The 26745-nt window shown below is 40.7% G+C and overlaps 1 protein-coding gene across 3 annotated transcripts in view; it reads left to right on the top strand.

The window, feature by feature from the left end:
- The window catches only part of NRXN3 (neurexin 3), a 983888-nt gene that overhangs the window by 47145 nt on the left and 909998 nt on the right, over window positions 1-26745 (top strand). Inside the window, exon 4 of one of the 3 annotated variants that reach the window (XM_059819969.1) lies at window positions 794-805. The exons of the other annotated variants lie outside the window; for them this stretch is intronic. Coding sequence (XP_059675952.1) covers window positions 794-805 — 12 coding nt within the window. The remainder of the gene's footprint in view (window positions 1-793; window positions 806-26745) is intronic. 3 annotated transcript variants of the gene reach the window in all.

Here is a 26745-nt window from a genome sequence, read left to right as displayed (position 1 = left end):
TGAAGGCTCAAGAGTAATTAGGTACTTGAATAAAAGAGACATAGTTTCATAGCTGGCTCATGAAGACTTGCATGACCTATTCAGGCCTTTATGATTGTCATCAGCCCTTTTTATACTCCCTTGCCTGGCAAAAAAATGTGAAAACTATTGGCTTTTGGCAACTTTAGCCACCCTTATTTATCCATGATGCATCAGGGAACAGTGGCTTCTCTTTTCTTGGCAACCAACTTCAGATATTCCCTTTTAATAAATATTTACTCTCTATACAAATATGATGGATATAAAATATGTAAATGTATATGTGTGAGTAAATATGCAATGTCAACATTATATACAAATACATTAGCTCTGGTAGGTGAAATGTGTTTAGCAAATATATTGCCATGAGATTTATTTTTTTTCTGTCCTACTCTGTTGTTTCCCTTGCTGTTTTGAATTTGACGTGGAATGAGGCATACCACTGGCGTGCTATTGCATGAGGGGTTTGCATTTCTCAGTAGAAAATCAAATTAAAGCCAAAGGGCTTAACCAGGAAGTTGCTGGTTGTACTGTCAGTTGTTTAAGCCTTGCTTTGTGCTTTACTTGTGGGGTGTATCTCATTTTTTTCTTGACATTGTGTTTTGTTGGGTTTGGCTGCTACATAAATGTGCTCATTTTCTTGTTTTTGTAAGTATGGCCAGTGACATAATTTTCTGGTTTTTATGCTTCCTCCTTCTCTTCTCTTTTGCCTCCTCCATGATGGACACCCCTCTTGTTCCTCCTCTTAACTGGACGCACACCTTCCTGTCTGTAGGTCGAAGTAAAGGTAGAGATTGCATTCTTTCTAAGACTTCATTGCTTGTAAAATGTTTGTTTGCCAATGGACAAATTGCATTTTTATGAATGTGGTTCATATTGGAACTCAATGCCCTTACCTTTAAAAGTCTCTTAACAATCTTTTGTTTTGTATTGAATTATGGAAGAAATACTTATTAAGATGAATGCTTTGAGGCCTTCTTAACAGATGTTATTTTCTCCCCGTTCACACTAAGTATGGGCTGTGCAGTGTCAGGCTCTCTGTAGCTGGTGAAGCTGGGGTGTAAAGGGACCATCAGTTCAGTTGAAGACAGAGCCAGAGGCCAGTGAGCTGGTACTGATGACTCTCTTGCACTGGAGTGATGCCACTGCTGGGAATTCTGGCACTGGTGGTGGAAGCAGGACCCAGGCTTGTCCAGTAGCCTTCAATGAGGGAGGTTTTTTGAGCTTGTTTCTCCCCCTAGCTCTGCTTCTCTTCCTCTCTGTTAGTGAAAAGGTGTTTTTCAAAGAGAAATTGAGTTGCAAAAAGCTGCAGAGGAAGCAGAAGTGATCAACACTGCTAAACAGAGAGGTCTATTTCCTTTGCAGCTCCGTACAGCACAGGGCATGTAAGGCTGCTCTGGGGCTCCAGCTTGCTCTTCAGCAGTTCACACCTATCTTTAGCATGCAGAGGGCGGTCATCCATCCCTAATCAAAACTGTCAATAAGGCAAAATGCTGCAAACCTGATGTGGGTCTCCAGTTGGACTGGAGGGAAGGGTGAAGATTAATTGATAAATTATAAGCACTGCTTGAGGAAAATCCATTTCTTTGTCCTATTTTCGAATGAGATAGAAGATTAAAAGGTTTTATTATGCTGAGGCTTACTCCTTTTCAACAAATACACTACTGAAGAATCTGCTCTATTGATCAGCATGATTTGAACACATTGGAGGATGTTAGGTGTGTCCATGCCAATAAGATGAAATGACTAATTGTACTACTATGAATGTGGGAAGATATGAGAGCTCAGAGGATTTGTTCATAATAACTTCCTCTTGAGGCACAAGCAGTCTCTGCCCAGTGACCACTGCTTCTGTAATACCTGAATTCTGGGGAGCACAATGGCATATTAAACACTTTCTCTTTATATGATTCCTCTTTCTGATGCCCTGCCGTCTTCTATCAAGTTTGTAGTGTTGGATTCTCTGTGATGGAATGCATCATGTAATCAATATTATGTGTTCTGTTTTGAGATTGAAAAATTATTCCATTAATTAATTTCGTAGCTTTTCTATTCTATCCAAAGTTGGGCAGTGGAGGATAATACATAAGCTGTACTCAGAGGTATCTTAGCAAGATTTGAACATCAGAACATAATAATCAAATATATACACTGTAAAAAATGTGAGAACCTAAAGCTCTAAGCACACCATACAAAATGTTACTGTGCCTTAACAGAGCTGCCAATAATTGAGTTAGCTGATGTATGACTTAGTGTGATTTGAGGGTCAGTGTAGATCAGGGTGAGTCTTGTATGGTGTGATGTTAGCTCATGCTGTGTCCTTCTTTTCTCGGGTGACATTTGTGCTGCAGGCCAGTCTGTGCAGGACTAAACTGAAAGTTGTTTCCGAAGCAAAGCTCCCAACTGAGCATGTAGGAATGAGGATTGTAATATATAGTCCACAATTGATTTATATGCACTGAAACTTAATTTATGGTGTCATTGAGTGAAAATATTGTTTCACTTTCCAGCTATGTGTATTTTTTAGCTCCAGTTATAGCAAGTGACTTCATCAGAGAACCATCACTCTGTATGAAAAATGGTATTACCTTTAGAGGGCTCAAGCAGTGTGATTTTGAACCCACACATGGTCTTCAGCTTACAGAGAAGGTGGTACCAGATGCCTTAGTGATTGTACCTGGAAGGTTCATATTTTTTGGCATTCTTGTAGTTTTTAGTAAAAACTGGCAGCCACTCTTGTCTCATGCCACGTGTGTAGCCAAAGGATATGATGTATTTTATTTCATAAAATGTCTTCACAACGTACAGCAGTCTGTGACCTTGCATTCATCATTTGAAACAAATCTTTCGTTAGTTGCTTCCACTGTAGTAAATAGGCTTCTTCTGCATCTATCCTTTTTAAAAAGTTCAGGAGATTTTTTTTTTTTTTAATAAGTTCCTGGAAAGCTGAAGAAGATGAAGTGTAGGTGTTCTGGGGTAATGGCTGGAGTAGTCAAGATACAGAAAAGCACCTGGGTACTGCTTGCATTTTAACCTGAATTGAGTATGTATGCATTGTTTGTGTTTTTATTAGGTGTATGGAACTGGTTGTGGAGATGAGGTAAATGTGTGATGAGCAGGGAGGACTTTTATTTAGTTTGGCATGAATTGCTGAATACGACTTCTCTTCTGGAGAGGAACTGACAATTAAGGAACAATTATATTGAGTTTATTTCCCTAACACTCCCCCACAAGTGAATGATACCAAAGGAGATCATAAATACCCAACTCTAATTTGCTATTGAACTGGAGTCAATGTGTAGTCACGTTCTTCCATATCATTTGTTCTCTTGACAGCCTTTGTTAAGGAAATGACAATTTGCCTTTTTCATACCTTTCACCATTCTTTTATATATGTAGTGGGTTTCGTTTTATCATCACTCTTGGTTTGGATCTGGCTTCTTTTGAGGTTCATGCCTCCAGAGGAAACTGGCTGTATTCCTGGTGGGACTGCTATTTTCAATGAATGAAGTCCTGTGTCTTTTTGAAGGCAATAGCAAAATTCACATTTAATTTAGTGGGCCAAGATTCACCCAAAGAACTGAAAAGTCCCAAACATCCCCTCTGGCACAAAGAATGGCAGTGAAGTGTGGCTGGTTTCTGGGTGTGCGCAGGATACCTCTGTAGCACCTGTGCAGTCTGCAGACTGCTGCTTCTCCTCTGAGGCACTGGACTCCTTCCCTCCATCAGTAGCTGTGCTCAGGATGAAAAACTGCATAGCTGCACACTCATTTTCAACATGAAGCAGGTTTTTTCTCCATTGTCAGAAAGAAATGAAAGAGTACTCACATATTTCATTGGCAGGACATTTTTTAATGCATGTTGCGTAGACCAAAGGCTACTGGCAAATTCCCCATGTAGTTCTCAGCATTGCAGGATCAGATTATCTCCCTTGGTCCTAACTGTTCTTAACCCAAGTAGGTCTTTTAAGTCTTGTAATGTTCAGCATTGCTCTCAGTGAGCAGACTGAGGTTGTTATTTCTTTAAATTGTTCAATAATATTGACCAGGAGGTAATGGTACAGAAAAAACGAAATGGCATTTGTGGACTTGGATAGAAGGAAATGACTGGACCTTACAGATCTGGAAAATAATTTTGAGTTCTTCTTCACCAGTAATACCGTTAGGATTTCAGAGCAATGTGAATAAGTCCATTTGAGTGGCCAAGGGTTTATGCAAATGTTAAAGTGAAACATCAGTAACAAATTTAATCATTTGTGCTCTATAAATATCTAATTATGCAAGGGGAAAAAACCCACTACATTCATCTTGCCAGCCTTGGCAGTGGTTTTTAAGCTCTGTTCTGCCCTGTAAAATTTCTTAATATTTGGGTTTGAAATGTGAATATTATATGTTTTTGGTTTCTACACTTACAGTCCTTTCCTTAATACTTTAAAAATATGTGTGGTATTTGTGGGGTTTGTTTTGCTTTTGGTGGGAAAAAAATCCTGCATTATTATAAGGATGGTGACTTTCAGTTTTAACTTTCCTCTTAATGACTGCTTAAAAAATAAAGCATTTTATTTTATGGTGAGCAAATAGCCAATCTGTAAAACCTCTTTGATAGAATCAAGGCCCCTTGAATGTAGATGTCATTCTTCTGGAATAATTTTTTGTAAGCGAATTTTTGCTGCTGGTTTTTATTTAGGGAAGAAACAAATATTTTAGTGTAATTCTTATAAGTCTAATTGGAGATGATTGATAGTTGATGAATTTCAAATGTAAGATATTGGGGAACATGTCTGCAAGGCATTCATCCTATTTCTTTATATTCCAGAGGTGATGACATTTTCTGAACTTTGATGAATGAAGTCACTTAAATATTGAATATCAGCTAACACAAAGGAATAGATGTCTTACAAACATTCTTCTTTTTACACCTCTTCATAATATATTTATGAAGGCAGACAAATGAGACATTAAATAGGATGTTTCTGGTAAATTATTTTTTGTTTTTGCATATAAGCATGTGTGTTTACAAATAATGTATATGCATAAAATATTTAATAATGTGTTAAGTATTTTGTAGATTATAGGTAATTTATTTTTTCTTACATGCTTTCTTTCTGCCTTATTTTAAAACTGTGTCTTGCTAACGTGTGAATAAACAGCTGATTCCTCATTGGCTTTCATTTTTATTAAGAAGAATGATTCCTAGGAGAGTTAAAGGCATTGTGGTCATGTTGTGTGTAAACAGGAGCTAAAATATTGTCTTCTTACTCTGTATTGTAGTCTTCTATTTTTGATGAGGCTCAGGTTTCACTCTGCCCAAGGAGAATATTTAATTGATATAATTGAAAGGCTTTTTTTTCTTCCTCTATTTTCTTCATTTGAGGCATTCAGTGCCGTGTAGAGATGCAGAGGTAGAAAAAGAGGCCATGTGCTTTGTAAAAAGCAGACTAATAGCACTTTTGATGGACGTCTGATTTTTAAAGTGCTGTATCTTTCATTAAAATTTACATGTAAAGTAAGGGCAAGCACAGTGACATGAAAGCTAATGCAAGTTGCACATCTTGACATAATAACAATCACAAGAAACTGGAGATCCCAGATGGCAGCTTGGCCTTTGCCATCCTTTTAATAAGCTACTAACTGCTAATTATTGCACTCTTATGGGCAAGTTAATTTACTGTTGACTCTTAAAGAGACATTGTGCCTTTTCCTGGCATTCAGGTTTTTCAGTTTAGATTTGAGAGCGTTCTTTCCCTGCAGATTGGAGTCCTTCCAATGGACGGTAACAAAGGCAAAGAAACAGAGAAGGAAATGGAACATCATAAGCAATGTTTTCTTTGATAATAGCAGAATATAGGGTTGTGGGTTTTTCTAGGGCATGGGTTTAGAGCTGAAAGGAACACCAGCATGTATCTTAGATTCAGGATTTAGGTTTTGTATTTAAAAGAAAGCCCTTACTGCAGAGTTAGTATTATCATTAAAAATAAACAGAACGTCTTTCCCTTAAATAATTGAAGCTTGAGATTCTGAAAATCAGATAAACTAGAAATAGAAAATCAAAATTACATGTTCATTTCTGTTGTCAGAGATGATTTGAAGGCAAAATTTCAACTCACAATTCTGAAAGCTAAAACATCCACCATATTTTTGGAAAAATTCTTCATTTTAATGTTACTTACCTGGTTGTCATAATACAGGGAAGGAGCATTATCTGTAAAACATACAATTTTTTAAAGTGATCTTTTTCTTCTCCCAGTTGAAAGGGGCATTTGGTAATGAGACCAGTCAGGGAGAAGTTTTGATCTAAGAACCTATTTAGGAACGAAGGAACAGCTGCAGTTTAAATGGACTCTAATTCTCACAGTTAATGCTGTTTTGTGAATGCATGATTCTCTGCGATAACATTTGGGAGGAGTGATGGTGGGTAATAGCTTATTTCCTGGGCTTTATGGTAATGCAGCAAAGTGGTGATAACGCCGTCAGGATCTCAAATAGACCCCTGTCACACACATCAGACAGCCCTGCAAAAATATGAAACCCAGGGAAAGAGGGGAGTCTCCTGTTTTAAGGCTCATTGTGGCCTTTTGTGGACTAGAGTGATAACATTATGGTATTGAACTGTTAGAAAATATGTGCTGTGTAAGCTGAATCTTTTGCATTAAGAGTAAGTGCTTAGAAACAGCAGCCTTATTTGCAGTGCTTTACCAGATAGTAAATATTTTGACTAGAGATTAGTGGATAACATGCCATACAAATGGTTGTAAAACTACTACTGTGAAGAAGGTCATGCTTTCTCAAATCGTCTGATATAACTCAGCCAGTATCATCTGTGTCAGTTATTGTCATGTCTAATGGTGTGTGATTTTCCCCCACAACGGTATTCTGGTTTTTGATTCTGATTTTGGCAATGCACCATTGCTAGTTGCTGATCTTCCTGTGACACCCACCACCTTTCATTTATTTGGCCATACTCACCTCTTTCATGGAGCTAGAGCTCCTTCATGCTGGCTTTCATTTCCACATTCATTTCAAGAACCTTGGTAGTTCTGAGTGCACGTATCCAAATAGAGGTCAGTACTGATAGGCTATGAAATAAGGGAAGGTAATAGAAAATACCACTACAGCGAGCAAGGAATCAGGTGTGAATCTAGCACTCACAGGCTGTAGTATATTCATTTGTTTTTGAAGCCTTTTTGTTTTGAAATTTATGTTACAGATGACTTATCCTGCAAGCTGCTGTGCTTAAGGAACTGTGTTCCCTAAACAGCCGGTGAAGCCCATGGAATTAGAGGTGTTTTGCACCTGGGAATGTGTTGTGTACCTGCAAATTCTGTTTTAGCAGGATTTTCTGTGAGATGCTGATCTCATACTAGGTATGCTTTATATACCAAGAGATTTGATGTAATGGTATTAAGAGCTACGTTCTTCACTGCACTGCAAGGATTTTATTGTGGTATAACTGATATCAAAGCAGAGGAAATGTACTGATGTAAAAGAAATAGTGCAGGGAAGAATCTGGCTCTGAGACTGTTCCACCAGTAACCTGCGGGATTCTGGATCATTCTCACTGAATGATGGCCTTAGTTCTCCTCTTGTTAAAGTGAAAGACTGCAAAGCATTTAATAGAAACAGTCCTTCACCAGCACTGCTTTGCGGGGAAAGGCTTTAAACAGAACTGGTACTTTGAGAATTTGTGTACACAGTTGTCACCATTAAAAAAGTCAGTAGCATTTGCCAAGCAGTACCACACCGTGGTGTCTGAGATATCGCTTTCTCTCCTACAGTAGAGCAAGAGGAATATATGTAGTATATGTAGGTAAGTGTTTACGATTTGATTCTGTCAATTGCATGCATTTTAATCAAGCTTTTCTCTCAAATCACAGTTTGATTGGGGAACTGCTTATGGATCAGATTATTTTGAAAGCAAAATAGGGTTCCTTTTAATTGACCAAATTCTTTTTACTGAAGACTCTAAAAAACCATTTCAATATTTGTTCTAAAATCATATGGCTCTGTGATTGTTAGTTGTGGTAACAAAAATGTAGAATTTGAATGTTAAACTAATTGTATTTTAAAAGGAACTGTGGTCTTATTAGGTATGGTGGAATTGTATTAAGCCAGCATTATAAAGCACACACCTTTATTTCCCCCTAATTACTGGTATATTAATAATGACCAGGTTGATGATGAATGTGCTGATCACCAGCTGGGATCAGACAATTACGTTTGATTATGTAAAGAGTTAGTTGCTATAAGCCTTGAAATATTAAAACTTGGCTAGAATAAATATCACTGAAGAACCTTTGTCTTTTACATGTGTATTCAGCTGCCAGTTCTCTGAGCAATTCCTGGTTCACCCGGTAATGTTGGGAATCAAACTGTGAACAGTTATTTTCCAGCCCTGTGAATGTTGATAAAAGGATCTTGCATAGCTGTTGGCTTGTCCTGCGAGGGGAGAGCACGTTGCTGCATCGCAGCACAGGGATTACAGGCTCTCGCTTAGCTCTGCATTAAAGATGTTGCAAGCTTTTGTAAAACCCAGGGCAGCACCTAGCATCACCATGCATTTGCATTTCCCAGCTCTGATGAAGGGCACACGTTTCAGGCACCAGTGCCTTGCAGGACTGGCCAACTCCATTGTCCAAATAATACATTTACCTGACCGTTTTCAACTACGCATATTTATTTTGGATAGTCTTATTCTGCAGGCAGTCTCAATGAAGTCTGTAGGCATGTGGGGCAAGCTGCTCTCTACAACCGCTTTTTATCCCCCAGTTTACCAAATTTTTTTTTTCCCCAGAATTTGTTCAGTTCCTAAATATCCATTGATTTATCTTTCCTCTGTTGCTAAATTGCTGAAAAGACTCATAACTTCCATTATTTTTTTCCTGGAATACTGTCATAAAGAACACTTTCTGGCATTGATCATCTGCAGTTTGAACAGAATATCATTTTTGCCACAACGTGACGGACCATTTATGCCCGACTGTGGAAAAATTCTTTTCCTAAAGCTGGAAGAACCAAAATGTACAGATCGTAAGGCTCTGTTTAAAAATGACTTGCTGTACTTAAGGTACTCAATTCCAGGCTTAGCATTTCAATTTCTCAGTCAATTTTAGATTACTAGATATGATACTAGAGACATCATTAGTAATTTTTCTTTGCTACATTCTTGTGCTTTATTTGTTCTATCTATTGACTCCATCTTTAAAACAGATGTATTTTAAGAGAAATCTGTGGCCACTTCATTTCCTGCCATGCTGCACTGTATGTCCATAATGGAATGAATGTATTATGTGGTGGTGGATGCGCTTACTGTATTGTCAGCCAAAAGTATGACTTTTTTCTGTTAGTGCCAGTTCCCTTTGACTTCCCAAATACTGATTTTTTTTTCTTTTTCTTTGGTGGGGGGAAGAGAAAAGTGGAGAAATAATCTCTGATTTTCTTTCTTTTTGTCTCCTAAGGGACTTCTATTTAAACCAGTGTAGTTTTCTTACTAATTTTCTCCTTCAGGTGTTTGCTATCAATCTGCTGGGTTAAACTTTGTGCTGTTCCATCAGGCAAGTTTGGTAAATGTTGATCAGTGCATGAAATCAGTTCTTAAATGGCTGCAAAATTGCCTTCCTTCAGACTGTTCTGATCACAAGGGCTTTCAAGTGTCAAAGTCATTTGGAGAACTAGATAGATAAAATGCATGAGCACTAAGCTTTTTCCAGGGTAGAATAAATAAATGTGTTTTCTACTGTGTGCTCTGCCTTTGATAGTGATTTGTTAAAATGGAAAAAAAGAAAGGCAATGATATTAAATATTTACAAGAGTGATTTAGTTGTGTAATCTTGTGCTATGCATCCCTGTTTAATAGTGAAATCAGCTACTGCTGAAGTAAATGCCATTAAACTGGTAGTGCTGTGAAGGTCACTGCCTATACAATGTCAAAGCAATTTGTAGAGAATAATGATTTTTGTCGGCTTTCCAATGTACCAACCTCCCTCCTTTTTGTCTCCTTTTCCAAAAATAACTGAAAAGAAATTTATTTCAGGAATCACTTTCTCTCTGACTCTTCTCCCATCTGACTGATTCAGGAGCTTGAAACCTCTTTACAAGTTTTTCTGTTGATGTGCTCAGTGGATAGACGCTGATTCCCTTCTTTCTGGCCTTGAGCTCATTACAGCTCTGTTTGCTGGGATTTCCAGTTGGCCATTTCTCAGCAGTTTGTTTTAAGAGATGCTGAATTATGACCTCCGCTCTTATGAGTGGTTGCTTTTCTCCCCTGTGATATTTCCAGCCCTATCTGTCTGTGATTCTTCTGAAAAATACTTTTTTATGTGCTGATTGTTTGTCATCAGCGGTGCGTGTGTAGCGTGTTGACACCCCACCAACCTCCTGTCCTGATAAGTGTCTTATGAATGCTTGGAGTACATTCCTAAATAGCGTCATGCTTAATGGAGGGGCCTCAGAAGTGAGAGGTGTGTTCTTCACTCCGCGGCTGGCTTTCCCTGTGAATTGTCGGGGCCTTTGTGCCTCTGCGGCAGTGGAGTGGGGACAAAAGCCCTTCACCACTGCACAAGGAGGCTGCTGCATTGATGCTTACAGAGTGTCCTGAAAATGGTACACAATAAGTACAAAGCATTATCATTCAGCTTCACATCCATCCAGTAAGAAGGTTAATTATTTGTTTTCCTTGTTTTACAGTTGAATAAGCAGAAGCACAGAGAGATGGAGAGAGCTGAAGGAGAACAGGCAATAAATGCCAGAGTTCTCTTGTCCATTCCTGTTTCCGTAAGCACCAGTGCAATCTATCTTATAAACCACCAAATAACTTGCTTGTTCTACCAAGGACTCTCCCAATTAGCTTCCACTTGCTAAAGCAATTCTCTAAGAAGATTAAAACTGTGTTTATCTATTGATAAACATGTACATGACCATAGAAATAGCAATCATGTTTTACAAAGGGAACAGCACATATTCTCTGTGACAAAAATATACAGAATGAAATAACCCATAATGCAGAGGTGCCCTAAGTGTACTGTGTAAGGAGTTTGCTGGGAAAGTACATATAAGCACGCAGAGACAATGTGAGTTGTCCTCGAAGAAGAGGAAAGAGGAGTGGAAAGAGAGGGCAAATGGAATGAATGGGAAGGGAAGCAGAGGGAAGGACAGTAGAAACATACATACTCTTATCTGGGAGGAGTGTCCCAGATAAAGAGGTGGGAGAGGAATCTGCCACGAACACTGGTCTTCTGGACAGAATGAGGTGGAAAGATATCCCTACACATTATTTTTTGCTGAATATTAGGCAGCTAGGTATTACTATCGGTAGCTTATTTTGGTTCTTCGATTTTTGTGACATCTCATTCCACAATGCACACAGGAGAAGACCAAAGCCTTCATTTACTGACATGGCTTTTCATGGCCTTCTCCTCCAGGCCCATTAATGGACCTTTTATCTGTTGTGAAAGAGGCTAGTTCAGCAGGGTGTCTGGAATGGATGTATATGTGCATGGTTAATTCAGGCCTTGTGATTTCCTTTAGTCTATTTTATCTGGTTGTCCCTTTTTATGCAAGTCTATGATTAGTATTGAGTTCTTCCCAGAATGATGGCAATTATCTCACAGGTGGAAGGATTAAGAAAGAGCAGTGAGAATTACACTGGGATTAAATAAGACTACCTTTGGAGTGTGTTTGTGGATGTGTATTTTTTTTTTTTTTCTCTAAGCAATGAGAAAGAAGAGAGAAGCCTTTTCAGCCTTCAGGTCTCTCTAGGGAGGAAAGTAATACCCTTGAATATGGAAAAGTAGTGTCTCAGCTTGGGAGGAGGTCATGCTGAGAAAGGAAAGGAAAGGTAATGTTAAGGCACAAGATTTACAGTCCTCAGTTCAGTTCTTGGTTGCTCTGATTTTGCTTCAGGCTGTTCTGATTGCCCACAGTGAACCTCAGCTTGTCCATGTGTGAAATGGAAGCAGTGATAACTTTCCTGTCTTATGTTGCATGAAACTAAATTAATTACTCTGTAAGTGTTCTAGGGTTTTGGGTAGTAAGTATAAAAGAAGAAGATAGAGTTTTCTTCTCTTGCTCCATGGGACTGGCAGGCCATGTATCCCAGACTCTGGAGGGGCAACACAGCTTGCAGGCTGGGCCATGCCGCACCTTATCTACAAACTTGCCTGGAGACTGGCTTGTGCTCGTACAGGGCCTGGCAGATGTCACCGCTGATGGAAGCCTGGACTTTGGGCTGCAGCCCTGGGCAAAGAGTTTGGTTCACCTTTAGCCCTGTTCTTCACCTCTCCAGACTCTGGCACCACTTGTGTTTGCAGTGCAGCACTGCCTAAAGACCCTGAAGGAAGTTGTGCTTTGGTGCTGAGAAAGCAAATGGTGCTGGGAAACAGGACAGGGGTGATGTGAATGGGGCAAAAGCTCCATCAGGTGCCCTGCTGAGTCTGTGCATGATGGGAACAGTGGCACACAGGGTCCGTGCTAACCTCAGTACTGCTGGAGGGGCTCAGGTGTTTCTCAGTAAGATATAGCAGCCCTGCTTTCAAGTGAAATTGAGCTTTTACCCTGAGGGCAGTTTATTTTTCATAGAATCATAGAATAGTTTAGGTTGGAAGGGACCTTTACAGGTCATCTAGTCCAACCCCCCTGCAATGAGCAGGGACATCTTCAACTAGATGAGGTTGCTCATAGCCCCTTCCAACTTGACCTTGAATGTTTCCAGGGATGGGGCATCTACCACCTCTCTGGGCAACCTGTTCCATTGTTTCACCAACCTCATTGTAAAAAATGTCTTCCTTATATCTAGTCTGAACTACCCTCTTTTAGTTTAAAGTCGTTACCCCTTGTCCTATTGCAACAGGCCCTACTAAGTTGTCTGTCCCCAAGACTAATTAGTTGCAGCTTGTACTAGTCAAAGGAACAGACTGGAAGGATGTTCTCTATTCCTACACAGGGTAGCTGAAGCCAGAGACAGGCAAGTTACCTTTTGGGGTGCTAGCTTCCCACCTTGTACTGTGTCTCACCTCTGAACGCACTGCCTGCTCTCCACTGCGCAGCTTCCAGCTTCTGGGAGCCACTGCTGGCTGCTCCCCAGCCAGCAGCCATGGCAGCAGCGACTGACAGGCACCTAATGTATTTTGCCCTGCTGTGACATCCTCCTCAGAGAAGTGATCAGGGCGGAAACTTTTCTTGTCCTGCCCTTGCTACTGCTCTCACTTCATGCTTTCCCACTGTATGTGCTGTCCCCATTCCCTAAAGCCTTTCAGCCCTGTCCTTTAGGGGAATACGAACACAACAGTGACTATGGCTGTATGGTCTTTACCCTCTACCTTACATGTACCAAGAAAGGGCCAGTTAATGTTTGTTGTCATTGCTTTTGTGATAAGTATCAGGCACAACCTGACTTTACTCATTTTACTGTGGTTCTAAGTTGGAGTATTTTTCCCCTTCCATCAGTTAAGAGTCAGGAATCAGTAAGATGAGGTGTAAGTGGAAATGGGGAGCTTGTGCCCTGTTGAGTCCACACAAAGAATTTGGATGGAGTTACTGCATGGGCATTCCTGCACGCTTTTTCGAGCTCTCTGATATTTGCTCCTTACCCCTTCACATAATTCAGTTAACACTAATCTTTTCATCTTATAATGCAGATTTGTTGATTTCAATTGGATTGTGTTTGGCTGGTGGGGCACCTTGGAGACAGGAGCAGAGAGTTCCCAGAGCTTTGGCCATGTAGAATATGAACTTGCAGAAGTTATAAATAACAGTTTTCCATAGGAATTTCAATATCCTGATACTACTGTTCCATAATGACTGCCTAAGCCTCTGTTCTCTTTCCATCTGGTGATCATTATTTCTGTTACATTTTTATTCTGATTTTATTCTTAGTATGTTAGTTTGTTTTACCTTGTTTGTATTGATTGATAGCTGTGATTCAGAAATCTATTTTGTTCCAAGTATATTTTTATCAGAGTAACCCTCAATGTGTTTCCATCTCAAATATCTATGCCAAACACATTTTTAAGTGTCTCCTTATGTTGCCCTGCCTGCGTGACTAGATTTGGAGCCGTAGTACAGCTGTTTTGTCTTGCCCCACAGCTCCACCACACAAACCTTGATTTTGACTTGCTTTGACTTGTCATGCCTGATAATGCAGTGCTGGGTCCCTTTGGCACCCTGATCTAGGGCATTGATGCCATCCCACTGCTGGGACTCAGAGTTAGGTTAGTGCGTGTCACTCTGGACCTTCAGCAAGTAGAGTTTGCTGAGACAGTGGAGCTAGAAACAAGACACACTGGTAGAGCTGTGAACAGGAGGTATTGTGTAGTCACTCAGAGCACTAAGTATTTCTCACTTAACACAAGACGACAGTGAAGGACAGAGATTACCTGATTTTCCACAGAGGTAGGGTGAACTGCTAGTGCCTGGAACAGAGCCCAGGGGCTCAGATTCCTGTTGGCGCAGAGCTACTGAGCTGAGCACGCTTTCAGTTGAACACGCTAGGTACAGCAAGTCACATCAAAGACATATTTAGAAGTGGGCCTAAGCAATGATAGTATTCTTAGACAATGTAGAATTTGCTTTTGTTGCATTTTCTTAGTCTTTCACAGAAAAATATTAGCTAAAAAGTCCCTACTGCATTTGAGACACTGGCTTGCCAAGAAATGGTCAGATTAACTTCCATTGTATGTACGATTTCAATTTGTTAACAGTGCTTTAGAGAAAGGGGGGAAACACTGGAAGAACAAGACTGATTCAAGAGTCTCTTATTATGAGATTATCTGTCTTTTTACTGAGCTGTGTATTTATTACATGGCAAGACTACCTAGTTACAGGCCAGTGATTGCCTAGGTTCAGGTGTTTACCTGGCAGCTGCTGGGATCCACATAAACAGCTGTAAATAGAGCCAGTTATTCAATCCACTCATAAAGAGGTTTGATTGTAGGACTCCAGTCTTCCCAGGGTACAATGTCCAAGCCAAAGCAGGCAGCAGGCTGCCCTGCCAGCCAACAGAGCTCTCTGCTGGTGTTACTACTGCTGCCACTGCTGGAAATGTTTAGAAATGTTAATGAATTTTCAACAGGGGCCAAACAAAAGGATCTGGGGGCAGTTGGCACAGTGGGGTGGGGCAAGGAGAGTCAGAGTCTCCTTTTTTATCCATTCATGGTACCCCTTGCTGTCAAGTGTTGGCATGGTGGGCTGCTCAGGGTGCCAATTCCTCTTGTTCTATCACAAGACTCTGGGGGTTCATATTCCCCCCTTTCTAACCCTTTCCCCCCACCTTGCTAGCATTACTTCAAAGGAAGAGCTTTAAGTACATCTTTCCTATTATAATTTCTTGCGTGTGAGACCCTGAAGTCCACAAGATATCTTTGTGCTGTATAAGATGATAATAAAATACATAAAAATCAGCCAAACTCACAGGCAGTGGGATCATCAGTCTTTTGTTCTGGGAGGCTGTCAAACCTTTCTGGATTTGTCTAATATTTGTGATGCATTGTGTGTATGTCTCAACTATATTATCAATAATATAACCGTCATAACATAACCTCTGCTCCTTGTCTGGTCTTGTTTCTTCTGGTCCTGTATATTATGCTTAGGAGAATAAAAAGCTATGGCAGGTTTTCAACAGTTCAATTCTGTGTATAGCTAAATTCTAGTCCTTCCCCAAACAATTCCATGAATTAACTTTCAAACTGTTTCTTAAAAGCCTTATCAGCCTCTAATAAAATAATGGAAGCAATATTAAGAACAATGAATCTGTAACTATACAGAGTAACAGAACCATGAGTAATCATCAGCGGCATTTAATAAACAAAACTCACAGAAGACATTTGATTACTTTTGGACTGCGTTACAAAATTAAGGGATGAAAGGAAGACGGTGGTTGTGATATATCTAGACTTCAATGTGTTATTTGACAAAAAGTCCTATATAATCTTACTTGAATAAAACAGTTAATATTTGGCTTTAACATCAAGATTTTTATAAAATAAATTAGCAATACAAAATGTAACAGAATTTTCATGAACTGGGAAGGCTAGATAAATTGGAAGTTACTGTCATTTCTGTCTAGCACTTTTCTCAGTGATCACGAGGGGAAGAAATGACATATTAATGAAATGTGTAGATTTGACTAGAATGGGAAGAATTGCAATCATCAGTGTGGATAGGAAACAGCATAAATGTCGCATAAGTGCTGTGACATCCTTCATAAAGCAGTAGGTGGATAATTCATCTGTAAAGAGATCTGATAAGCTGCACCTAGACTAAACTGTTAAGGGCTTTAAATACTGTAAGGTGGAGATAAGTCAAACAATTTGTAAGAATTTTGAAAGGACTTGATGATTAAGATCATGCATGGCTTGATTATGAGGGAACAGTGAAAGACCTACTACGTATAGCAAACTTCCTGCTGAGAAAGTGGCAAGATATGAAATGAAAGCCATCTCCAAGCATATACAGAGCATAAATACACAGAAGATCCTGGTGTTGTCTCAGAGGAATTACCTAGAAAGGCTGCCACTCAATTGTACAAAGGTGTTCTAGGTCCAGTATGAAGAGGGAACATCTTAACAATAAGAACTATAGCGTTAGCTTATAGAGTACTTCACTAAGTGAAAAGATGGGAGCTGCTGAGTTTTAACAATTGTATTGAAAATAAACCAAATGAAGTTCCTATTCTTGGGAGCCAGTCTTTCTCTTCCGCACCTAGTGGGCATGAGAGGGTGACTTAGAGGAGGGTAACTTAAGTCTTTTCCCTTCTTCAAAGCTCAAATGTAGTGTATCAGAAATAGTGTGGCCAGCAGGAGTAGGGAAGTGATCATCCCTTTGTACTCGGCTCTGGTGAGGCCGCACCTTGAATACTGTGTTCAGTTTTGGGCCCCTCACTACAAGAAAGACATTGAGGTGCTGGAGTGTGTCCAGAGAAGGGCAACGAAGCTGGTGAGGGGTCTGGAGCACAAGTCTTATGAGGAGTGGCTGAAGGAACTGGGATTGTTCAGTCTGCAGAAGAGGAGGCTGAGGGGAGACCTTATTGCTCTCCACAACTACCTGAAAGGGGGTTGCAGAGAGGTGGGTGTTGGTCTCTTCTCCCAAGTGACTAGCGACAGGACAAGAGGAAATGGCCTCAAGTTGCACCAGGGGAGGTTTAGGCTGGATATTAGGAAAAATTTCTTTACTGAGAGAGTGGTGAAGCATTGGAACAGGCTGCCCAGGGAGGTGGTGGAGTTGCCATCACTGGAGGTGTTCAAGGAACGTGTGGACATGGCATTGTGGGACATGGTTTAGTGGGCATGGTGGTGTTGGGTTGGTGGTTGGACTTGATGATCTTACAGGTCTTTTCCAACTTTAATCATTCTTTGATTCTGTGTAATTCTGTGATAATGTAGGTATACAGATATCCTTCATTTTCCACAGGGTCTTTATCTGTTCCACATTGAAATCCTGTGTGCCTTGCTGTAGTTGATGTCTGTATCTCTGAGGCAGCAATAATCTTTTGTTGTATCAGCCAGCAATATAAAAATAGTCCACCAAATGCAAACAAAATGTTTTCATAAAGGAAACTGGATGGTTTTCCATAACTACATTAGTGGTATTGCACTACCAGGTCTCTTTTTTCTTTATCCATGTGTTAATTTTGTTCTTCAGTCTCCCCATCTCTTCTAGCTTAATTACCCTCCCCAGACTAGAGGCTGCTGGTGCCTTTTGGCTTCATTACCAGCTTTCATTTTCATTAAGAACCTTGTGCTAATGGACTGTTATAAAACACAGCCATCACTGGCAGGTGTTGCCAAATGACTCTCAGCATGATGGCATTTCTGTGCAATGGAGCAAACAGTCTGGACATTGGATTTGTGGAGCGTTCAAGGGCTTGGGATAGAAGGTGAAGAGAGAACAGTCTGGCAGATCTGTACAAAGAAGCCCTCAAATGTTCACATAAACGATGATGGAAAAAAAGCACTATGAGCAGTGGGCTTGTTCTGAGACCTCCAATAGTGCCAGCATCTGCTCAGGTTGCAGATATCACAGAACAGCTTCCCAAACAGCTCTGTAGTAGTGGTGGAGCCCATATCACAAAATACTAATCCTTATAGCCTTCCAGTTTAGAAGGGAATGAAAATCTGAATACCACCTCATTGATTGAGTGAAATCATATATCAAAATAAACTTTGTGGCTCATGACATCCAACATTAGTAATGGGAATGCATATTTCTGCTACAGAAATATTGGTCATAGTTGCCTCTGTATGCCCTGTGAACCATTTAGTGATGTTGGAACACATATTCATCAGGAAGGAGCAAGGACTTCCTGTATTGTCCTTCAAGGAGCTGATTGTCCTAGTCAAAATAACTAGAGGCATGTCCCAGAAGAAATACTGTCAGATTTTGACTCTTAAGAGGGGAATAAGAGTGTGTCAGCACTGAGAAACTGTAATGAAGAGTCATTATTCTGTGTTGATTTAACGTCCCTTAACTTCTGTTACATCTTTCAAAAGACCATAAAAGCTCCCCAGTTATGTACTCAAGCAAGCTCCCTACTCGAGCAGGAAGACATGATGGCTTCACTTGCAGATAAGCAAATGATCTATTTTGCATATTCTTTTCTGGCTTCTTTTGGATTTGGTTATACTTTCCATTTGTCCTTTTCTTTTCTTTCTTACCAAATGCAAGTTTCACGTCAGCTAAGTGATCTATCTATGCCTTAACAGAGAGTGACAGCGTGGTATCACTTGCTGAGAAGTGACTTTCTTTTATCAGGTTTTTTTTTGTTGTTTCTCAAGGCACTGCTCCCCTGCAGTAGAAAGTCTTGTTTGCAGAGGGACTGAACTCACAGCGTAGGCAAGGAACACTTGATCTGACTGGCTGCAGGATATGCATTTTGGCTGAGTGTAAGAAGGTGTGCTTTCATCTCATTCTTGACCTTTTAGCAGTCCTTGAGCCAATTCTGAGAAAGAATGGCTTTTCACAGGCCCGTGCAGTTAGTCTGCAGCTGTTGCTGGAAGACAGCAGTGTCCATATTGACATGCAATACATGGTCAAATCCAGTAGCTCTTCCTTAAGCAGAACTTCTAATGATTGTGTGGCAGATGGGATTTTTCTTACTGCTTACTATGTCACATCGTTCTCTCCTTCAAGGGATGAGCTCAGACAAGGCCTTTCAGAATGAGGGAAAATGTGTTTCATTGCGGGGTCTGGATCATGTGGTGGAGGGAGAGGACCTTCTGGAGTGTGCAGTGGGGCTAGCAGAAGATGACTTCAGTAGGCAGGGGCTTTGCAGCACAACATGGCTGTGGGAGAATATTGGCAGGAGTAAGCAAAGACCCAGATCGTAGAAACCATGGAAAGATAGACTTTTTCTTAGGGATCCTGTTACAACTGTGCACAGTGTACTGCAACCCAGAAGATTACGCAACTGCATGTTGAAAGCTGGGGGCGGGAGAAAGAAAAGGCCCTCAGCAAAGGCAAAGCAGGTAACTTTAAACCTCTTTTTTTTCTAGTCTGCCCTATGTTCTTGCTTTTCATTTTCTCCATCATAAAAATAGAATTGGCTTAGTTCTGAGTATAAAGCACTTGTGGTCGTGCTCACCACATGCACAAGTCTTGGCTGATCTACCTTTAAGCTCTGATCACATCAGAATCCCGTGACAACTTGAAAGAGACTTTTGGAGTGAGTACAGTTTGTGCATGCTGGCATGTGATCACCTGAGTGCCATCCCTGTGGGTGAGAATATTTGACCACGGGCTCTGCTGGTCTTGTGTGACTCCTGCTCTTTGCAGCACTGAGTAACTTTCTGGTCACCTGAGCTCCCCTGTGGAGGTACAGCTGCTGGACTTCCCTTCTGCTTTTAACCCTGTCTGACATTATCTCTGTGCTGTCATTTTCTAGGCTGAAGTGGCTGCAGCCAAAGGCTCATTTTCCATCTTTTTTTTAAGCAAATCTCACAGGAAATGTCAGTGTTTTAGAATAAGGGGAAATTGCTCTTGGTTAGAAGCAAGGCTAATGTAAATAGGTATAAATCTCTCTCTCCTTTCCTCCAGTAATTCTGTCTAGGTCACATTGTAGAGCTTTGCCAGTACATGCTTAACTGTGACCCTGTGTTTCTTCTGTGTCTTTTCCTTGTACTTGCATAGATGTTGTGTATGTCTGGAGGATTTCACTTGTAAGTGATCAAAGTTAAACGTGTGCAGAAACTGAAGCTCAAATCACTTCAAAATGGATTAGGCTAAATAATGAGAATACATTGCTGGAGAATAATCTTATAGTGAACAGCAGGCGGTTTGGGGCAGAACATGAGATGCTGTAACCTGATTGAGACACAGGGAAAGGTGTTAAAGAGCATTCTAGTGGTGACTATTATTTATTAACACTGTTTCTTTTATGTTCTGTCATTTTTCTGGGTTTTTTTTGTTTTTCTGTCAGGCTCCTTAGTGTTAGGAAGAATTTTGTGCTAGGAAGTTTCTCAGTACAGATGAGTCCTTTCTCCTGATCCTGGCTCTTCTATTATGTTTGAGGTGGTATAGTAGAAAAGTTGGAGGCCAGTACTCCTTACTCTCTCACTGGTACTTCCCATCTGTGAGTCAGATTTCTTTGCCAGTATTGATTTATGTTACCATAATCACTGTGTGGGTTAGGGAATGATTAGTGTCTTGTCTTCCAGGGGGAGGAGGATGAAGAGTGTCCCACAGGGAATTAGTAGCATAGGAGGGAATAAACCCCAGATATTCCTGGCTATTTTGAGACATTAATATGATATGTACTCTAAATGTGAGATTTAACTATTCATTAAGAATGGGGTAGAGTTTGGTCTGATAGGTTTAAAAAAGCCGTATGATGGGCAGAGCCATTATCTTGCTCCAGAAGGTGATTTACTTGTTATTGCTGGGCTGTGACTCAGGCCTTTCCTTCTGAAGGGATAAATCATTCCTAGCAGAGTAAATGTCAGACGGAGATATATCGGTGACTCCAGAAAAAGTTGCCCTTTAACAGCTTCCTGGTAACATTTCCCTTGCAGTGCTTGGGTAAATGCAATGACAAAATAAAGGGAGCATCTATCCCCTTCTTCTGCCCCTCTTCATCACAGCCTGTCAGACCCACCTCAGGGCCATTGCATCTTAAAGGGAATGACTCAGACCACTGGCAGAGCAGATAATGCCAAGCCAAAAGGAGACTGGGCAGCATATAAATCTCAGGCCTTGGGACAGGAGCTGACTGGGACCTCACTGCGTAATCACAGAGGCCATGCTCTGTGGTGGAGTACATCACGACAACTTTCTTGGAGTTCAGGGGACTAACGCTAATTAACACCAAAGAAGAATCTTCTTGACAGATGAATGGAGTAGGGAGCAGGTAGTGCAGGGAAGGTGGGAAGATCACAAGGTGGAAGGCCACAAGTACTGACGAACCTTATGCTTAAGTTTCTGGTTGTGAACCAACAGAGAAATTATCCGTCTCAACATTCTTGCATGTACCATCCTCATCACTGTAATAAAGTCTGATTCTTTTATGGCAGCGGACTTATATGGAAGGATCTGGCTAGATCAAGGAATTGAAAATGGGATCTTTACACTTTCTCATGCAGGCCATCACTATGAATATAGTTGCTTTGGCTGGCAATGACTGATTACTCTTTCCTTCTGACAGCAAAATGAAGTGGTGGATTTTAGTCCTGCTGTGAACAAGAAGGGATAGGTGTTCTCATTATAAGGCCTTGCCTCCTTCCTGCATTTACTTGAGAGAGGCTCAGGCATTTCATGGCTGACCCTTTCTCCTTTTTTGTTTTATGTCTCTGAAAAGGCAAGGGTAGGCCTATTAAATACAGGCAAGTTCCAGCTTGAAGAAGCCGCATCAATTCTTTCCTCTGAAATCTGCAAAAATGAGCAGCCAAAGGCATATCATTAAGAATGAGCACCTGTAAATGAGTTGTGTAAATATGTGAATAGGTACTATGGTGATGCACATTACTGCAGAACTCCAAAGCTGATCTGTACACAGGCCTTGATATGTTTTTCAAGGTGCAGACCAAAACTGGGTCATGTGAAGCCTTAAAGTAATGTAAACATATTAAGACCAAGTATAGTGGAGGTGTTAGCGTAGTAACGTGCTTAATGAGTTTGATCATCAGTGGGATTTTGCAGGGAGAAGGGAGAAAGGAGGGGAGTTCAGAGTTGTGAGAAAATGCTGCTGAATTACTATCCAGAAAAGAGAGACTTTCTTGATTCACTGTCTGGAGAAAAAAGGCTTCCCATGGGTGTGAGCCACACAGCTCTTCAGATAACAGAAGTGTTGTAAGAGAATAAAAGTAATAGGAGTTTATTGCCTGACTGTACTTCAGTTTCCAAAAATGGAACAAATTTCTAGTTGTAATATTAAACACCTTTTGTAAAAGGAAATGGAATTTACTGCCAAAATGTTGCAGGCATAGCAACTGGGAAAATAACTTGAATGCAGAGATGTTTTACAGAGTTGCATGCTCCAAAGTACCCATTTTTGAGCCTTGCAAGGTAGACCCTACAAGAAATTGAAGAGTTGACCTGGACACTCTCCCTACAAAGTGTCCTCTCCTTGGATCTAAATGGTGGCTTTTAGATTTGTGCAGCTCTAGTGATTTCAGCTGAGTAACTTCTAGAAATGACTGTTGCATCCTCTGTTTTCAGAATTCCTCAAAGTTTTGATGCTGGGGACTAGCAGCAGAAGTCAGTGAAAGAGGAGAGTGAACGATTTTTCTCGGGAACCTTGAATAATAGCCCTTTAAGGTAGTGTTATTGCTGCAGTAAATTCCCAAGGTTCAAAATTTCTCTTATCTTTCAAACTCTTCATGATGTCCCAGCTGAATTAGTGAGGCCTGTATCTTTCTGTTTCATCTGCTGATATAGCTTAGATATTCCCCTACTTCTCTTCCTCCAGTCCTCGAACTGCTGGCACAAGAGTGTTTCCCTGACCAGCTCCCGTGCTTAGAGCAGCCTCAAGTGTTTCAATTTCCTATTTTCTTTCATCACTCTTTAACTCTAGCTGTTGTATTTTATTACTCAAAACCTTTCTTCAAAGTAGAGGTGGTATGAAATAGAGGACAGAAAGTTTTGTTCCGTTGATAAAATCTTAGACACCATCTCCTCTTCTTGCTTTCTTTGGTAAGAATCCAGGAAAAAACAGAACCATTTAATAAGTGAGCTAGATACTAAACTAAGTTTGTAAAGAGAAATGTGAATCATAGGAGTTAAGGATCTGTGAAAGCACCTCATCCATCTCCCTGCCAGTGCACTACTGCTTTGTATGGCATAAAGTGAAAATAGTGGTGTCCTTATAATTCCCTTTCTGCTGGTGTAGGTGTAATGTGAAGAAGAAATGCTTGTGTGTGTGAGCGCGTGCACATGCATGTATGTGTGGGCAGCTGGCTTATTTGGTGCTTAAGTATTCATTGGCAATTGCTTTTATTGTTCCTCATTTTATTAGCTTTTGCCAAATAGTTCCACTTTTACTAAGGGCAGCAGGGTTTATGGCAGCGATATTTCTCACAGTGTCAGAGATAAAATATCAGGCTAATAACAGACTCTCTGGTAATGTAAATGGCAAAGGGGAAGCAATCTTGTTTTGAGGAAATCGTGCTTGGGAATGTTAAGTCTTCTGTTGGAGAAGCAACCTGTGGAATTTGGCACACTTCATGCTCTCTAGGAAGAGAAATGATTTGTCTTAAGTGATGGGGGTGGGGGTGGGGGGGGAGATATCTAATTTCAATTACTGTTTTCCATGGTAGATAATAACTCTGACTCTCTTATACCTAGGGCCTCATCCTAAGAGGAGCTAAGCACCCAGGACTCCACTGGTGTCAGAAAGAGTTTGAGTTTGAGATGTTTGGTCTCCTACTGAATGAAACCCCTGCAAACAAATGCTTTCCAAACAGACTTTTTGTTGTGGAAGTGGGGGGGGGGGGGTGGGGTGGGGTGGATAGGGAAAGGAAACAAAGACAAAATTGTTCTCCCTAGTCCGCTTCCTTTCCCCTTTTGTTATCTCTAAACAGTTTTTTTTGCAAGTTGTAGAAAATCTCCCTTTCACCTCATGCAGAGCAGGGTCTACCAAAGTGAAGTGAAGAAGGGGAAGGGGTGGTAATATATTTGTTTTCTGGGGGAAAAGGCATTGATTTTACTCTAAATTTATGCATGTCCCCCAATATTAGAGCTAGACTGCAGAACAGAATCTCTTTCGAAGAGTGGAGGTCTAGGTTCATTTCTGCTAGGACACCTGAGTGTCACACCCTACATCTTGTCTTGGTTATTCCAAGATCTTATAACTTGATTTTTCTGAAGACTTCCCTGGGATAACACATACACCTATAGGATAACATATAAATACATAGCATACAGTATCTAGCATGTGCTTTGTGTGTATGCATATTCTGGGGCACTTGGAGGAGCTGCTGTCGGTCATACCACTGTCAGGATCAGATTAATGTGGATCCTGAAATTTGGTCTTGCATGAAAGCAGGGCCTGAACAGAAAGAAATAAAGGCCAGAGTATCTTACAGTAGCACAGAAGTAATTACAAGCTGATGGGCTGGGCACCCTCATTTGGAAGCCAGGTCGAATTTGAGGGGGAGAAGAAGGTAAAATCCATTGCAGAAGGCTGTCTGAAGAGCAGGCTGCCTCATCTTGGCAGGAGCAAGGGCTCTGAGTTTTTAGAACATTAAAACAATGATGAAATTAGGCCACAGATTCTACTAATTCAGCCCTGATCGGCTTCCCCACTTCTAGTAACAATTAAATGCTTATCTCTTCCTTTCACATGCATTATATTAATCAGCCATGAGCTAAAAATAATACAGTGCTTAGGCTGAGACCCACCACATTTTCCTTCTAGCTTGGACCTTTGCTGTTTCAGTACATGTGCAGAGGACTGAGAATATCTGTGGAAAAAGCCAGTATATTTCTTACAAAAAATATAACAGCATAGTACTCAATTGTGCCACTTCAGTGAGAGGTGACTGGAGGAAGGGGATGTTGTGGTACAATATTCAGCTAGGGAAACTGTGATGATGTATGTTTCAGCAGTGCTTACATATTAAGCTAGGTACTATCCGTCTGCTCAGTAAGAGACAATCCTTGAACTAAAAACTGTAAAGTCACAGAGCAAATAGGGGTTGGAAGAGGAGAAAGGCAGGTCATTAAGGGACACAGAAAAGGAAGTAAGTACAACTTGACTGTCCCAGCATGTATCCCAACCACTTGATGAACTTGTGTCTCAGAACCGCTGAAAAAACATCTGCTGAAGTCAAATAGATTTGAGGGTAAATGTGTTCCAGGACTAAGTTTTTCTAAGGCATAGCTGTATGTTCTGGTGGAGGCAATCATATGGCCACTCATTTCCTAATCTGAGTCATCCAGATGTGAGGATTTTCTTCAGTGTATTAGGATGATACCAAACAGGACTTGACACTTGATGCTCAGGATTGCATTTGACTTTTTAGTGTAGCACCACACCTGATTTCAGGTGACCACACTGTTTCTTGACCAGAACTGGCCCACATCTAGCCAGCTCAGAGCATGAACAGAGCCACCTTACTGTTGCCTGTTGATGACCACGTAGATGTGTCCTCAGTTTCTAGCAGCTTTGTCCCTTCTTGTGAGGCCGCACACACAGTTTGAGAGACAGCTAAGATGTCTTTTGGCTGTAGATGTTAGATCCGGACTTTCCAGAGTTATCATACTACCAGATCTGTCACTTTTACTTTTTATATAGCTTTGGGCATGTCTCGCAACCACCCCCTTGTTTTTTGCTTTTTTGCCAATAAGGTGGAACTAATACATGCACTCTGGGATGCTTTGAGGATTAATTTGCTTCCAAAAAACCACTATGCACAGCTATGAAGTTCTGTATACAAAAAGAATAGTTAGTAAATTGTTTTCTTGGTGACACACCTTGGTGCTTCAGAACTTCAAAACACCATGGTGTTTTGAAGTACCTTGTTAGTTTTAAATTACAGTACTTGTTATCATTCCTTGTCATCCTTTTCCTAAAGAAGAGCCAGCATTAGAAATTCAGGACATGCAGTTAAGATGTCAAAATACTGTTGTGACACCCAAGCCTGGAAGCTGCAGGTCAGATCACAGAGCCTCTGCAGAGATAAGCGTGGGACTCAAAAGTAGAGCCGAAAAAGGCCATGTCCACAAAGGTCCACCATTTTATTTACCGTGTCTTTACACTGTACACAGACTTCTGCCACATGTCTAGTCAGGCTTGGATATTTCTTAACCCAGGACACAGGCTACACCAACATTAAGAGGAGGCTATTTCATTTGAAATGGTTTTGGAAAGTCTTCAGAGTATATACAGTCATATATATCTCAGGAGCCAACCTACAATAACTTTGGATGCTATAAAATTACTGATGAAGATAAAAACTTGTGCTACAAATAAGTGGTGTAGTGTACTACATAGGAGTGTGGGTCAGGGAAGCTTACCCAGCTTTGTCTGCCTCTGTGATATTATCCTTTCAATTTTAGGTACCGTACAACTACTGTAAAGCAGTAGTTTTGCTTAGTGCTTATTCCTACTGATCGGAAAGAACACTACTACCTCCTTCAACAGTATATTGCTGTTTGTGCTCCCAGGCCAGGGAAGCAGTCTGCCATGATTTACATCTATGAAATACAGAGTAAAGTTGATGGAGCTGCTGTTTAAATGAGAGGAAACTCGGCCTCTGAGTTTTCCAGGGGAGAAAAAAGTGGCAACAATGCTGTTTGCGATGTGAAA

This window comes from Gavia stellata, chromosome 7 (assembly GCF_030936135.1).
Source record: "Gavia stellata isolate bGavSte3 chromosome 7, bGavSte3.hap2, whole genome shotgun sequence".
NCBI lineage: Eukaryota > Metazoa > Chordata > Aves > Gaviiformes > Gaviidae > Gavia > Gavia stellata.
Note: the sequence above shows the minus strand (reverse complement) of the source record. Positions and strands in the feature narration are given on the sequence as shown.